This window comes from Saccostrea echinata, unplaced genomic scaffold (assembly GCF_033153115.1).
Source record: "Saccostrea echinata isolate AGI-Se365-2 ecotype Australia unplaced genomic scaffold, CSIRO_AGI_Sech_v1 ptg000010l, whole genome shotgun sequence".
NCBI lineage: Eukaryota > Metazoa > Mollusca > Bivalvia > Ostreida > Ostreidae > Saccostrea > Saccostrea echinata.
Window position 1 is genome coordinate 7,393,581 of NW_026889759.1, and position 12,519 is coordinate 7,406,099.

The 12,519-nt window shown below is 34.9% G+C and overlaps 2 protein-coding genes across 2 annotated transcripts in view; one reads left to right on the top strand and one right to left on the bottom strand.

Annotated features, from left to right (window-relative positions):
• Nucleotides 1-566: 566 nt before the first annotated feature.
• Nucleotides 567-10,530, bottom strand: LOC133184671 (short-chain dehydrogenase/reductase family 42E member 1-like). The gene is made up of 11 exons (XM_061319751.1): nucleotides 10,507-10,530; nucleotides 10,089-10,258; nucleotides 9,832-9,927; nucleotides 9,575-9,632; nucleotides 7,173-7,288; nucleotides 6,159-6,302; nucleotides 5,513-5,647; nucleotides 5,356-5,421; nucleotides 4,398-4,461; nucleotides 3,100-3,173; nucleotides 567-814 (listed from the first exon to the last, which is right to left on the bottom strand). The coding sequence occupies exons 2-11, from the start codon at nucleotides 10,254-10,256 to the stop codon at nucleotides 584-586; spliced, it is 1,152 nt and encodes a 383-aa protein (XP_061175735.1). The 5' UTR covers nucleotides 10,257-10,258; nucleotides 10,507-10,530; the 3' UTR covers nucleotides 567-583.
• Nucleotides 10,531-10,762: 232 nt separating this feature from the next.
• The window catches only part of LOC133184284 (sperm-tail PG-rich repeat-containing protein 2-like), a 30,826-nt gene continuing 29,069 nt past the window's right edge, over nucleotides 10,763-12,519 (top strand). Inside the window, exons 1-3 of the mRNA XM_061319280.1 lie at nucleotides 10,763-10,813; nucleotides 11,101-11,230; nucleotides 11,585-11,706. Of these exons, the coding sequence (XP_061175264.1) occupies nucleotides 11,119-11,230; nucleotides 11,585-11,706 (234 nt within the window). The 5' untranslated portion in view covers nucleotides 10,763-10,813; nucleotides 11,101-11,118. The remainder of the gene's footprint in view (nucleotides 10,814-11,100; nucleotides 11,231-11,584; nucleotides 11,707-12,519) is intronic.

Sequence of the window (12,519 nt, forward strand, 5' to 3'; positions counted from 1 at the left end):
CCTTCACCCATAGATGCTATGCACCAAACTTGGTTGAAATAGGTTCAGGGTTACAGAGAAAAAGTTGAAAATGTTCAAATTTTGATGCAGGACTAATGACAAACATCGATGGACAAAAACAGATAGCAAAAGGTCACTCAGGAAACCTAAAAAAGACACACTGTGTTTTCTTGCTTGCTCCTTAAGGACATACGCAACATAGTATGAACTTTATTGTCTTTTTCCCTGGAGTTGAAGAGTTCATATTCTTAAAGGAACTGTGTGCTACATTTTAATGTCTATGTATGGTGTTGTACACTTCTTCTAAAACAAGTTTAGATAAACAAAATATCTAGAATATATGTTTAGTAATTTTTGAATATTTTTCTTTGAAGTATACAAGAATTTTCATCAATTGATATCTTTTTCAAAACCCCTGGTAATGCATGCTGATTTTTTGTCTATGAACATCTGATGGCACTATAATCTTAAATTAAGAATATCTTGAAAAATTATCAGTAGGTAAGGTACGTTGCATATGTCCTTAATTGCTTTCAATATGTTAAGATGTTCACATATAACAACCATTAAATTTTTTAAAAGTTTATTTTACTCCTGGCAACCAGGACAAAACAAAAGAAGCAAATATCACAGCTATGATGAGGTTGACAAAATAGTACATAAGGGCCGACTGTTTTCTCTTCCTTTTTTTGAATCCCTTTTGAATATATTCCTCTAAAACATCAGAAATTTCATTCTGTATTGTTGGCTTGTATCCTAAATCTCTAGATGCTTTTTTGATGCTGAAGTAGTGGGTGACACCGGATTTGTAAACCTGGAAGTCGAGGAAAAAACGTTTATACATGTATGCTCACTAAACAACACAATATTGCAAATAACATCCTTTTTTACTGGAAAAATCAAGATGTGGGTCCCTTGACAGTAAAACAAGTTTATAGTGAAATGCCAGGGATGGACAATTTTGCTTTGCTTTGCTTAATGTAATCCATTAAGTCAACATGTAGGAAGGGTAAATAAGAAAGTAAGGAAATAATCAAAAAAAGCTAAAAGAAAAGTATTTTAAACACTAAGGTTAACTACTGTGAATTTAATAGCTGCAGATCTGTAGCTCAATTTGGTCTGAAAAAATGGGATGGGCAACCAGAGAGATACAGTTCCCCCCATTGAAAAACAAGAGGCCCATGGGCCACAATGCTCACCTGAGTCAATTTGGCCCTGCTGTTCTTTGTCAGCAGATTTTTTCTTCTAAATATTCATATGTAAAGCTTTGATTGCCTGTTCTAGGCATACCCTATCCCCAGGTGCCATGTTTTGAATGAAATTGAACCTAAACTTTCTGAGGATGCTTCTATATTCATATAACTATAATCATAGTTTTGCTGTTCTTGAAAATGGAATTTTAAAGATATCTGCCATCCTACCCTGGGGGGTAGGAGGAGGTCATGATTTGAACAAACTTGAATCTACACTACCTGAGGATGCTTCCATATCAATATGACTAATTATGGCTTTGTAGTTCTTGAAAAGAAGATTTTTAAAGATTTTCTTATATATATTCTTTTGTTAAACTTTGACCCCCCCCATTATGGCCCCACCCTACTACTAGAGGATGCCTTGAACAAAATTGAATCTACAATACTTGGGGATGCTTCAATATCAATATGACTAATCATAGCTTTCCTGTTCTTGAAAAGATTTTTCCTATATATTCCTATGTAAAACTTTGATCCCCTATCGTTGCCCCAACCCTACCCCCGGGGGACTTGATTTCAACAAACTTGAATTTACACTACCTGAGGATGAATCCATATCAATATGACTAATTGTGGCTTTGTTCTTCTTGGAAAAAGATTTTTAAAGATTTTTTTCCTACATATTCCTATGTTAAACTTTCATCATCCACTGTGGCCCCACCCTACCCCTGGGGGTCATGATTTGAACAAACTTGAATCTACACTACCTGAGTATGATTCCATATCAATATGACTAATTTTGGCTTTGTTCTTGAGAAGAAGATTTTTAAAGAATTTTCCTATATATTCCTATGTAAAACTTTGATCCCCCATTGTGGCCCCACCCTACCCCCGGGGGTCATGATTTGAACAAATTTGAATCTACACTACCTGAGGATGATTCCATATCAATATGACTAATTGTGGCTTTGTTGTTCTTAAGAAGAAGATTTTTAAAGAATTTTCCTATGCAAAACTTTGATCCCCCATTGTGGCCCAACCCTACCCCGGGGGGATCATGACTTGAACAAACATGAATCTACACTACCTGAGGATGATTTCATATCAATATGACTGATTGTGGCTTTGTTGTTCTTGAGAAGATTTTTAAAGAATTTTCCAATATATTCCTATGTAAAACTTTGATCCCCCATTGTGGCCCCACCCTACCCCCGGGGGTCATGATTTGAACAAACTTGAATCTACACTACCTGAAGTTGATTCCATATCAATATGACTAATTGTAGCTTTGTTGTTCTTGAGAAGAAGATTTTTAAAGAATTTTCCTATATATTCCTATGTAAAAACTTTGATCCCTCATTGTGGCCCCACCCTATCCCTGGGGGTCATGATTTAGACAAACTTGAATCTACACTATGTAATGAAGGTTTCCTATAAGTTTCAACTTTTCTTGCCCAATGGTTCTTGAGAAGAAGATTTTTAAAAGAAGACACCAAATTTTCACCAATTCTTAATTATCTCCCCTTGGAAGAGGGTGTGGCCCTTCATTTGAACCCCCCTCACCCAAGGATGCTTTGTGGCAAGTTTGGTTGAAATTGGTCCAGTGGTTCTGGAGAAGAAGTCGAAAATGTGAAAAATTTACAGACGGACGGACAGACGGACTATGGACAAAATGTGATCAGAAAAGCTCACTTGAGCTTTCAGCTCAGGTGAGCTAAAAAGTGTATTTGGTCGAATACACACTTTTTTCCTAGAATATTTTTTTGTGAGAAAGGATGTGTATTGCATACTGTGAAGAATACCGCCATTTTTTTCAGATCAGTGAGCTACAGATCTGCAGCTATGAATTTAATAGATCGAAGCTATCAACTATTGATTTCAGCTTTGCAACAAAAACATCTCTTACCTCTGTTCTTGTTAGTATGGGTTGAAAATTGTAAACTCTGCCTACAAAAAAGTGGATCCACTCAATGATAAAAGCTGAAAAAAAATAAGGTACATGTATTAAATAAATTGCAATCAATAAAGTTTTTTTTTTCCTGTGTCTGTCTTAAAAAAATACATATCATACCTTGTTAGTTCATCATTATACTAAAATGTGATACAAATAAAGAATACACCATGGTAATTGAGATATCGATGTTACAGATAACTGAGGTTCAACTATATTTAACAGTGATCCTGAATGAGCAAACACTCCCTTTTCAAAATGAACAATGAACATATGATAAGAAGTTTTGGAAACATTGTGAGTTTATAATATTCTAATTAAATATTCAGTGCAGTTTAAAGATAAACAAGATGTGTTTGTGAAACACTGATGCCCCCATATGGCAGCTTATGGCGAAGGTTAAAGTTTCTCAAATGCAAGTCAAAATCCAGGCCAAAAGATAAAAAATGTTGGTACCCAAAGAAAGGTCTTGTCTCGAGGAATATACCTGTGAAATTTGAAAGCCCTAGCTGCAACTGTTCAAAAGTTATGGAGAAGGTTAAAGTTTTTTAAAAGTAAGTAAAACGTCAAGGTCAAGATCAAAGTTGTTGGTATCCAAAGGAAGGTCTTGTCACGAGGATTACATATGTGAAGTATGAAAGCCCTAGCACCAACCATTCAAAAGTTATGGCCAAGGTTAAAGTTTTTAAAAAGTAGGTCAAACTCCTATGTCAAGGTCAAAGGGTCAAAGTGGTTGGTATCCAAAGGAAGGTGGTGTCACAAGGATTACATATGTGAAGTATGAAAGCCCTAGCATCAACCATTCAAAAGTTATGGCCAAGGTTAAAGTTTTTCAAAAGTAGGTCAACCTCCAAGGTCAAGGTCAAAAGGTCAAAGTTGTTGGTATCCAAAGGAAGGCCTTGTCACAAAGAATACACCTGTGAAGTTTGAAACCCCAAGCACCAACTGTTCAGAAGTTATGGCCAAGGTTAAAGTCTCATAAAATTTTGCAAAAGTGGGTCAAACTCCAAGGTCAAGGTCAAAAGGTCAAATATGATGGTACCCAAAGAAAGGTCTTGTCACAAGGAATACACATGTGAAATATAAAAGTCATAGCTCCAATCAATCAAATGTTATGGGCAAGGTTAAAGTTGACAACAGACAGACAGACAAACAGACAGACAGGAGTTAAACAAAATACCCCCAGGATGTATCGATCCAGGGGCATAAAAACAAAGAGTCCATCAAAGCTAAACAAACCATGATTTTCTTACCTACTGCATAGACTAGAGACACAGGCACATAAATTTTCGGAAGTGGGTAGCCCAATCCATCCAACTGAAAATAAGGAATTAAAACAAATATGATTTAAGTCAAATTGAATAAAGATTGAAATACTACCATCAGGATAAACATAGGTAATCAGAGACTACAGAACTCACCTCAATGAATGTTGTCTCTAAGTAAGGCAAAGTACCACACTTAACTAATAATCTAGTAATGTGCATCCGTAGATGCAACATTTATGCAAGTTTGGTCTAATAGGGCTTGCAGTTACTTGGAAATGGACATATCTAAAAACTTTAAACTAGTCACTCAACAAGAAAATGTAAGACAAATCCAGCATCTGAAGCAAGTTTGAGAGTGTTCATCCCTTGATGCATCATCCATGCAAGTTTGGTCAACATAGGACTTAAAGTTACTTGAAAATGAGATCTGCTCCAAAAACTTTAATCTGGTCACTCATCTGGAAAATGTAGGTCAGATCCAGCATCTGAAGCAAGTTCAGTAGTGTGCATCCTTAGATGTATCATCCGTGCAAGTTTGGTCAAAATAGGGCCTATAGTTACTTGGAAATGAGACCTGCCCCAAAAACTTTAACCTGCTCCAAAAACTTTAACCTGCTCCAAAAACTTTAACCTGGTCATTCTTTAGCTGAAATTGCAGCATCTGAAATCTTGACTGGTACAATGAAACACACTAAAAGCATTCTCCATGCATCTCTGATTAATATAGGGCATAGAAGTACTTGAAAAGAAAACTGCTCCAAAAACTTTAACCTGGGATGCCGACACCAACACCGATGCCGAGGGTATTACATAAGCTCCCCCAACTTTGTTGAGGTGAGCTAAAAATGTATATACTGTAGTAGAAGTTGTTAATTATTTTGGAATTTTCTTTCAATTTTCCCTTCCATGTATTTATACCATTCAAAATAAATATATAGCTCACCAGGGGTCTGAAAAATTCAAAAGTATTGATAGGAGCACCATCTGACAAAAAGTAGGCCTGGCCAGCCTATAAAACAAAAACAAAAATCAATGCATATGGCACATTGTATACATAGGTGTATGTACATGCATCACATATTTAAAGACCAAATTCTTACAGCCACACATTTCTTTGACTCCATTAATGCCTGTCCTGCAAGAATATGAGCCTGAACAAGATTGTCCACATGGAGAAAATCTTGTAAAGAATCTTTACCAAACAGAGCCTTCATTGCTCCCATCTGTACTGTGTTCTGGAAAAAAAAAGAACAAAGGTTACTAATTAAATCTAAATATATTTACCTGTGGTAAATAACAAAACTTACACTGGAAGGGTATAATACATTTCTGCAAATTTCAACTTTACTTTCCACTAAAGGTTTTAGTAATATGTTTTTCTTAAAACAAGTTCTAAGAACTGTTACTTTAATTACAGTAAAACCTTGTTATCTTTCACTTGATAGGACCAAGAAAAAACTTCGAAATATCTGAGGGTTCGAGATATCCAGGGTAAAATACTTAAAGAATAAAGGTTTGGGACTTCCAAATCATTTCGACATAAGGATGGTATTTGAGATATCAGTGTCCAAGATACCGAAGTTCAACTGTATGTACATGTATATGCACTAGTACATCTCCTTGATTTACCTGTGTTTTGAAACCCACAGGGAGAAACCATGTTTTGTTTTCTTATTTTTTTAATAAAGGTTCACAACTTCTTATCAATTGTAATTTGTATAATGTACAAAATCTACCCTCACTTACCACAGTCCTTGGTATATGACGAAGTTCCCCCACACCATATACCCCGGCCAGCCTGAGGGCACAGGTATGGAGAACTCCTGGGTCATTGGTGGCTAATACCTTTTGTTCTGCTATACTTTTGGTTCTTGAGTAATGATCAGGATGCTGCAGTGAAATAAGAAATAATACAGGAGTTGTCAAAAACAATTCTCAGGTTATATGAACTATTTCAGTTATAGAAATAAAATTCCTCTTCTTGGCATGTCAGAATTGTCATTGGTGTCTCTTTTATGCTTAAAAAAAACTATCTGCTACTACATAAGTAGTCAAACTACCAAAGTAAAAAAGTTCTTGTGAAACTATCATTCTACTTTGTAAACTAGAGCACATTCTGATTGGCTACTGAGCTGTGGTTCATTGCTGTAACATATAATGCTGTTTACCACTGGATAAACTCAGTGATTGATTGACTACATTATTCTGTCACATGTAACATGCTGCATTAAAGTTGATTCATATATATGGTCTGCACAGATAGTTATATCTTTAAAACTTTGATGTAAACTTTGTATCACAAATTCATGAATAAAGATATATTCTAGAATTCATCCATCTCAAATTGCTGCAAAAATTTTCCTCGTTCGTCTTTCAGTTCAATTATAAGAAAGATTTCCTGCCACACTGAAGTAGAGATTGACTATAAAATGAATATATTTAATACTAATTTATGGATGTAGATGTAGTTGGACTACATAAGCTCATGATCAAAATCTAATTGGAATTCACAGGGATTTCCCATTAGTCGTATCTTTAAAACACAGGGACCAAAGGCTTGAATAACTACCAGCAGGAGACAGATACTAGGTATATCCCCAATTTTGCCTATATAAATATTCAGGGTTCTCCATCAAGCAGGGCTCATTTTGCAGGGATCAATGACATTTACTGTGGCACTTGTACAAAAAACTTTTTAAAAGTCTTGAGGAGAACCCTGCATGAATATAATATCATAAAGTTTCACACTGAAAAACTTACTTTGTCCAGAGGTAGGTAAGGCAGGGACTCATTCCCATCACGAATTTCCTGGCCCCCAAAGATGACATTGTATGTGCTGGTGTAGACAAGTCTCCTTATCTTGTGCTTCAAGCATGCTGAAATATGAATTGATTTAGACATAAAAAATGCAGGTATTTTGGGGTACATTGCTTTAAAATTTTATTTCTTTTAAAGAATTTGCTACCAAACTGCCAATCTTAAATCCATAACTTGAAAGTTGTTGTAGTCTGCAACGGCCTTAGGCTAGGGAATGATGACACATTCACGTCCTACCTGGTGCTCACACCTGATATATTGTCATTGTCTGAATCCGTGGCAACGTCATTGCTAACATAACCAGAAAACTCCTAACATAACCAGAAAACTCCGAGTCAGAATCTGCATCAATAACGTCAATATACAACCTAAAACGGTGTCATACTTATTCGAAGATGTCATTTTTTTTCTCTCGCTTCAACACACGTGTAATACTTATAATATTCATGTGACTTCGCACCCTAATATAAAATACCAAATATGGGAACATAACCTCATGTCTAATATAAATGATTTGGTGAATTCTGTGTTAAAATATGGTAAATGAAAGAAAAAGTGAGCAAGCTCACATACCCCACGCTTCCCCAAAACTCGACAATGCAACAAGTAATGAATGGCACAGTGCATTTTAAATACACAGTAAAATTCAAAAAGGGGCATTACTTGCAAAAAATCATCACATCAAAACTTCTTGCATATAAGGACATTCAAATCTTTGTATGTAACAAATTTAATTGGGCTGAAGTTTCTAGATAAATAATGGAATAAAAATTTCTTGGTAATATACAAATCTATACATTATGTCTGAAATAGCTACAAAGCTTAAGGAAATTCAGTGCAGGAGTTATGCTGACAAACTGTTATTTAAATTCCTCAGTGATTTCAATTTGTTAATGAGTGTAAGTCCATGTCCAACACATGACAATTTACACATTTAAATAATTGATGGAAACAGAATTATGATGTAGTCATATGAATTTGTTTATATACTGTACTTATGAAATTACTTAAGGCAAAGCACCAAATTGTGTGTGTGTGTGTGTGTGGGGGGGGGGGGGGGGGGGGAGAACTATCCAAGATTTTGTGTGTGTGTGTTAAATCAATAGGGATCTTTTAAGGTCATACAGTATTTCACATAAACTTTCATTACAAAAGCTAATTCCAGTGGATTTCCTTATTACCTAGCTGGAAAGTTTCTTCAATAATAGGGAAAACTCTTAGGGCAAAAATAAGGGAATCGGAATTTCCTGGTAATATGCACATCAACACACTGTGCACTAAATATCTGCAAAATTTGACGAAATTCTGTGCAGCGGTTTAAGAGGAGTTGTGCTGACAAACTGTTCATCTCTATATTCAAGATATGGCCAAAAATCTAAGTTGAAAAGTGCCGAAATTCCCAGAAAAATAATGGAAAATGGAATTTCCTGAAAATCTGCACATCTACACATTGTGTCCTAAATATCTGCAAAGTTTGACGAAATTCTGTGCAGCAGTTTAAGAGGAGTTGTGCTGACAAACTGTCATCTCTATATTCAAGATTGCCAAAAATCTAAGTTGAAAAGTGCCGAAATTCCCAGAAAAATAACGGAATCAGAATTTTTTGGTAGTATGCACATCTACACATTGTGTCCTAAATATCTGCAAAGTTTGACGAAATTCTGTGCAGCGGTTTAAGAGGAGTTGCGCTGACAATCTGTTCATCTGTATATTCAAGATATGGCCAAAAATCTAAGTTGAAAAGTGCCGAAATTCCCAGAAAGAATAAAAGAAGCGGAATTTCCTGGTAATGTGCACATCTACATATTGTGTCCTAAATATCTGCAAAGTTTGACGAAATTCTGTTAGGTGGTTTTTGAGGAGTTGCGCTGACAAAAAAACAGGACTGATGGACTGACGGACTGGTCAAAAACATTATACCCCCCGCAACTTGTTGCGTGGGGTACTGACGGACTGACTGACTGACGGACGGGTCAAAAACATTGTACCCCCTAGCTTGTTGCGCGGGGTATAATTAATTTTTCAAATCAGGATATTTACTGATCCTTTCAAAATGAGAACTAAATGAGAATTGATTTTTTATGCATCACATTCAGAATAATTAAATAAAAAATGAATGTTTTGGAAAAGTATAAGTGAAATTGACACCCCTGAAAAAACCATTGTCAACCTTTGCTGACCCATTGGTTGAATTGGTTTTCTTTTAATAAGGTTGTTGATTTCAACTGAATCAGATACTATCCAAAACATGCACAATTTATATAGTGCTATGAAGTGTGATACAAGAGCTGGAGATAAATTTGACTTTTTTTCTTAATCAAATTTCAGTTGTTTTAAAATGTTACCTTTGATAACATTTTCAGTTCCTTCCACGTTTACAGCCTCTATCACTTTAGTATTCAACTGAAAATGGAAAATTCCAATCATATACCTTTAAGGCGTTGTGAAATATTTGATTACATTTTCTTTTTTTTAGTTGTGAGGCTACCACATCAAACATGTAGTTTTTACACAAAGCATATTTGCACACATTTATGTTACTTTATGAATGAATGAATTCATTAAGATATTAATGACAAAAATAACAGATAAAATACCTTACTTGTTCCCTCCCAGACATTCCATAGGAGGCCATGTGGTACACACAATCTGCTCCTTTTAATGCCTCTTCCACTTCATGACCTTGAGCTATATTGCACTGTAAATGATAAACTTCATGAAAACTTAGAGAACCAAGCTTTATTATCAGTATTAAATTTGAGAAAAAAATTGCTTTCAAAATGCTACTTTAAAGAAGCTGAGAATTTATGTCTTAATTGATTTCAATATGTGCTCATTCTGGTAAAATTTCCATGTAACCTGAATAAATGACATGTTTTCCTCCAGTGGCCACCTTGGTTTGATGATGTCTACTAGGATAACTTTCTTTCCATTCTGAGCCAGCTTTTTACCAAGATTAAACCCAGGGTATCCTCCACCCCCTGTGACTAAATGCACCCTATCTGGTTCAGTAGTAGAACCAGACATCTCTAAAATTAAGAAAATTAAAGTTTAAAACTACAGCATAAATAAATTGAAAACCCATGTTTAACTCACTCAATATTGTTGATAGAATTCTGAAAATAATGCATATTTTATTTGGCTTAAAAAATATTCAGCAAATTTGTAAGGAAATATAACAAAAAGATCCTAGATATGTATACATAGAATAACACTCATGCCTTTCGATTGAGTGCTGACATAACCCTTAATTCAATTTAATTAATGTAAATGATACCTTCTATCTACTCACTACAGAAGATCTATTGTGTAACAAAGCACCCGGTTGAGGTCAGAGGTCAACTGCCGAAATAGTAAACATAACATTTTACGACATATATCCAAAATGTGAATTTCATGTTTTTGAATATTCTTGATTTGATATTCTACTAATTAAACTCAAATAGTTTTGAATTGCTAATTATCGTGTCAATATAAGCAGAATTGATAAACTTTCCGGAAGAATATACTACGACAGTCGTACAGTCTTTCCGCCATATTGTTCCATAGCAACACGATAAATGGTTGACTTCTCTCAATTTTTGGTAAGTATTGACAATATTGTGCAATTCCACACATCATTTGCCTCAAAAATTAAAAGACAGAAGGCAGAATACCGTTACTTGAACATAATTAACTTTAAAGTACATGCAATACCATTAATGTTTTAGATAATAAACATTTATTTCTAGACATCTTTGCACTTTTCCTTTTAATAATTCACTACAAAATCACTTATTGTTTAGAGGTTGTTGTTGTTGTTTTTTTAAAGACCTTTTTACTACAAAAGCTTTTATAATTTGCAAAGTTTTGTGTTCGATTCTATCTATAGTTGAGGAAGTGAAACACCATGTATGACAGAGCTCCAAGAGATCTAGTGAAGACATATGGGTCCACTCCAGGAAATGTGGGACCAGGGTCATATGATGCTAGTGTTCTGGCCAGAGCTAAACTCAAGGCTGGTGTGTGCATTATTCCATTGCTTGCGAATGTGGTTGAAATCTTTCAAAATCTCACTATAAGCCTTATGTAATACATTTATACTATAATGACAATCTTTGTATTGTTTACCTTTTCTAATCTCAATGAAAATGTATACAGGGTTATTTTCGTCCTGTTTTATTTTCACATCTGCAAATAATTTTGCAAAAAAATTTGCCCCATTTGAATTTGCCCAGACTCACCCACCTTCGTTGGGGGGTGGGGGGGGGGGGTGGGGGGGGGTGAAGGTGTGCGTGAAAGGGGCAAAAATAAAATGGAAGCAAAATTTTCACTGTATGCAGTATTCATTGCCTTGTGTATGAACTATTTTGTAGATGGATATGCTCCTTTTTTGTCCATGACAAGTCGAGAAACATTCCTAAATGTTAGTGATCAGGTTGTTGCAGCCCCAGGACCAGGTCATTATGATCCTCAAAATGCTCAAGATTTTGTTCCTGTAAGTATCATAATGCTGTACAATGAATACTGAAATTTTAAGTCATACACTCACTGGAAAGGTGAAGCTTACAAGTGTCAACTCACATTTACAAAGTGAAAAATGTGCTGTTGAAAGGAAATGAATCTTATATACATATTATATAATATTTATATAAGTTTAATATACATCTTATATTGAGCAGCTCAATTTTTAAAATTTGCATTTTTAAAATGCATTTCAGCAGCATGGGAAAAGGATGGGGGTATTAATGGCTTCATTTAATAGTGAGCAATCCTGGTGTTATTTATCTTTGTAATTGGAATGAAACTTTGGAATACAGTTGAACTTTGTTATCTCAAACACTGATATCCCAAACACAAGGGATGTGTCAAAATGATTTGGCTGCACTGACCACTTTTTCTTTATGTTTTCGAACCTTGTTATCTTGAATCCTCTTATGTCTCAAAGTTTAATCTTGGTCCCCTTGAGTTCAAGATAATGCGGTTTGACTGTATTTTCATATACCCGATAGAAGAATTTAAAATAATAAAAAAAAAAATCTGATTTCTGAAAAGTATTGAGGTACACAGTGCTTTGTTTACAATGATCTAGTTTTGGTAAAGCACATTAAGTAAATACAGTCAAAACTCATTATCTTGAACTCGATGGGACCGAGATAAAACTTTCAGATATCCTAGGATTCAAGATATCAAGGGTAAAATATTTAAATAATAAGTGGTTAGGACTTCCAAATTACTTCAACATTTCCATGGTATTGGAGGTATCGGTTTTCAAGATACTGAAGTTCAACTGTAAATATTTTGTAAATTG

Coding starts and splice junctions, on each gene's coding strand:
- LOC133184671 (XM_061319751.1), bottom strand. CDS start 10,256: ATGTCTGGTTCTACTACTGAACCAGATAGGGTGCATTTAGTCACAGGG. Junction 7,289..9,574: donor AACTGAAAATGTTATCAAAG/GTAACATTTTAA, acceptor TTCATATTTCAG/CATGCTTGAAGCACAAGATA. Junction 6,303..7,172: donor CTTACCTACCTCTGGACAAA/GTAAGTTTTTCA, acceptor ATTTCACTGCAG/CATCCTGATCATTACTCAAG.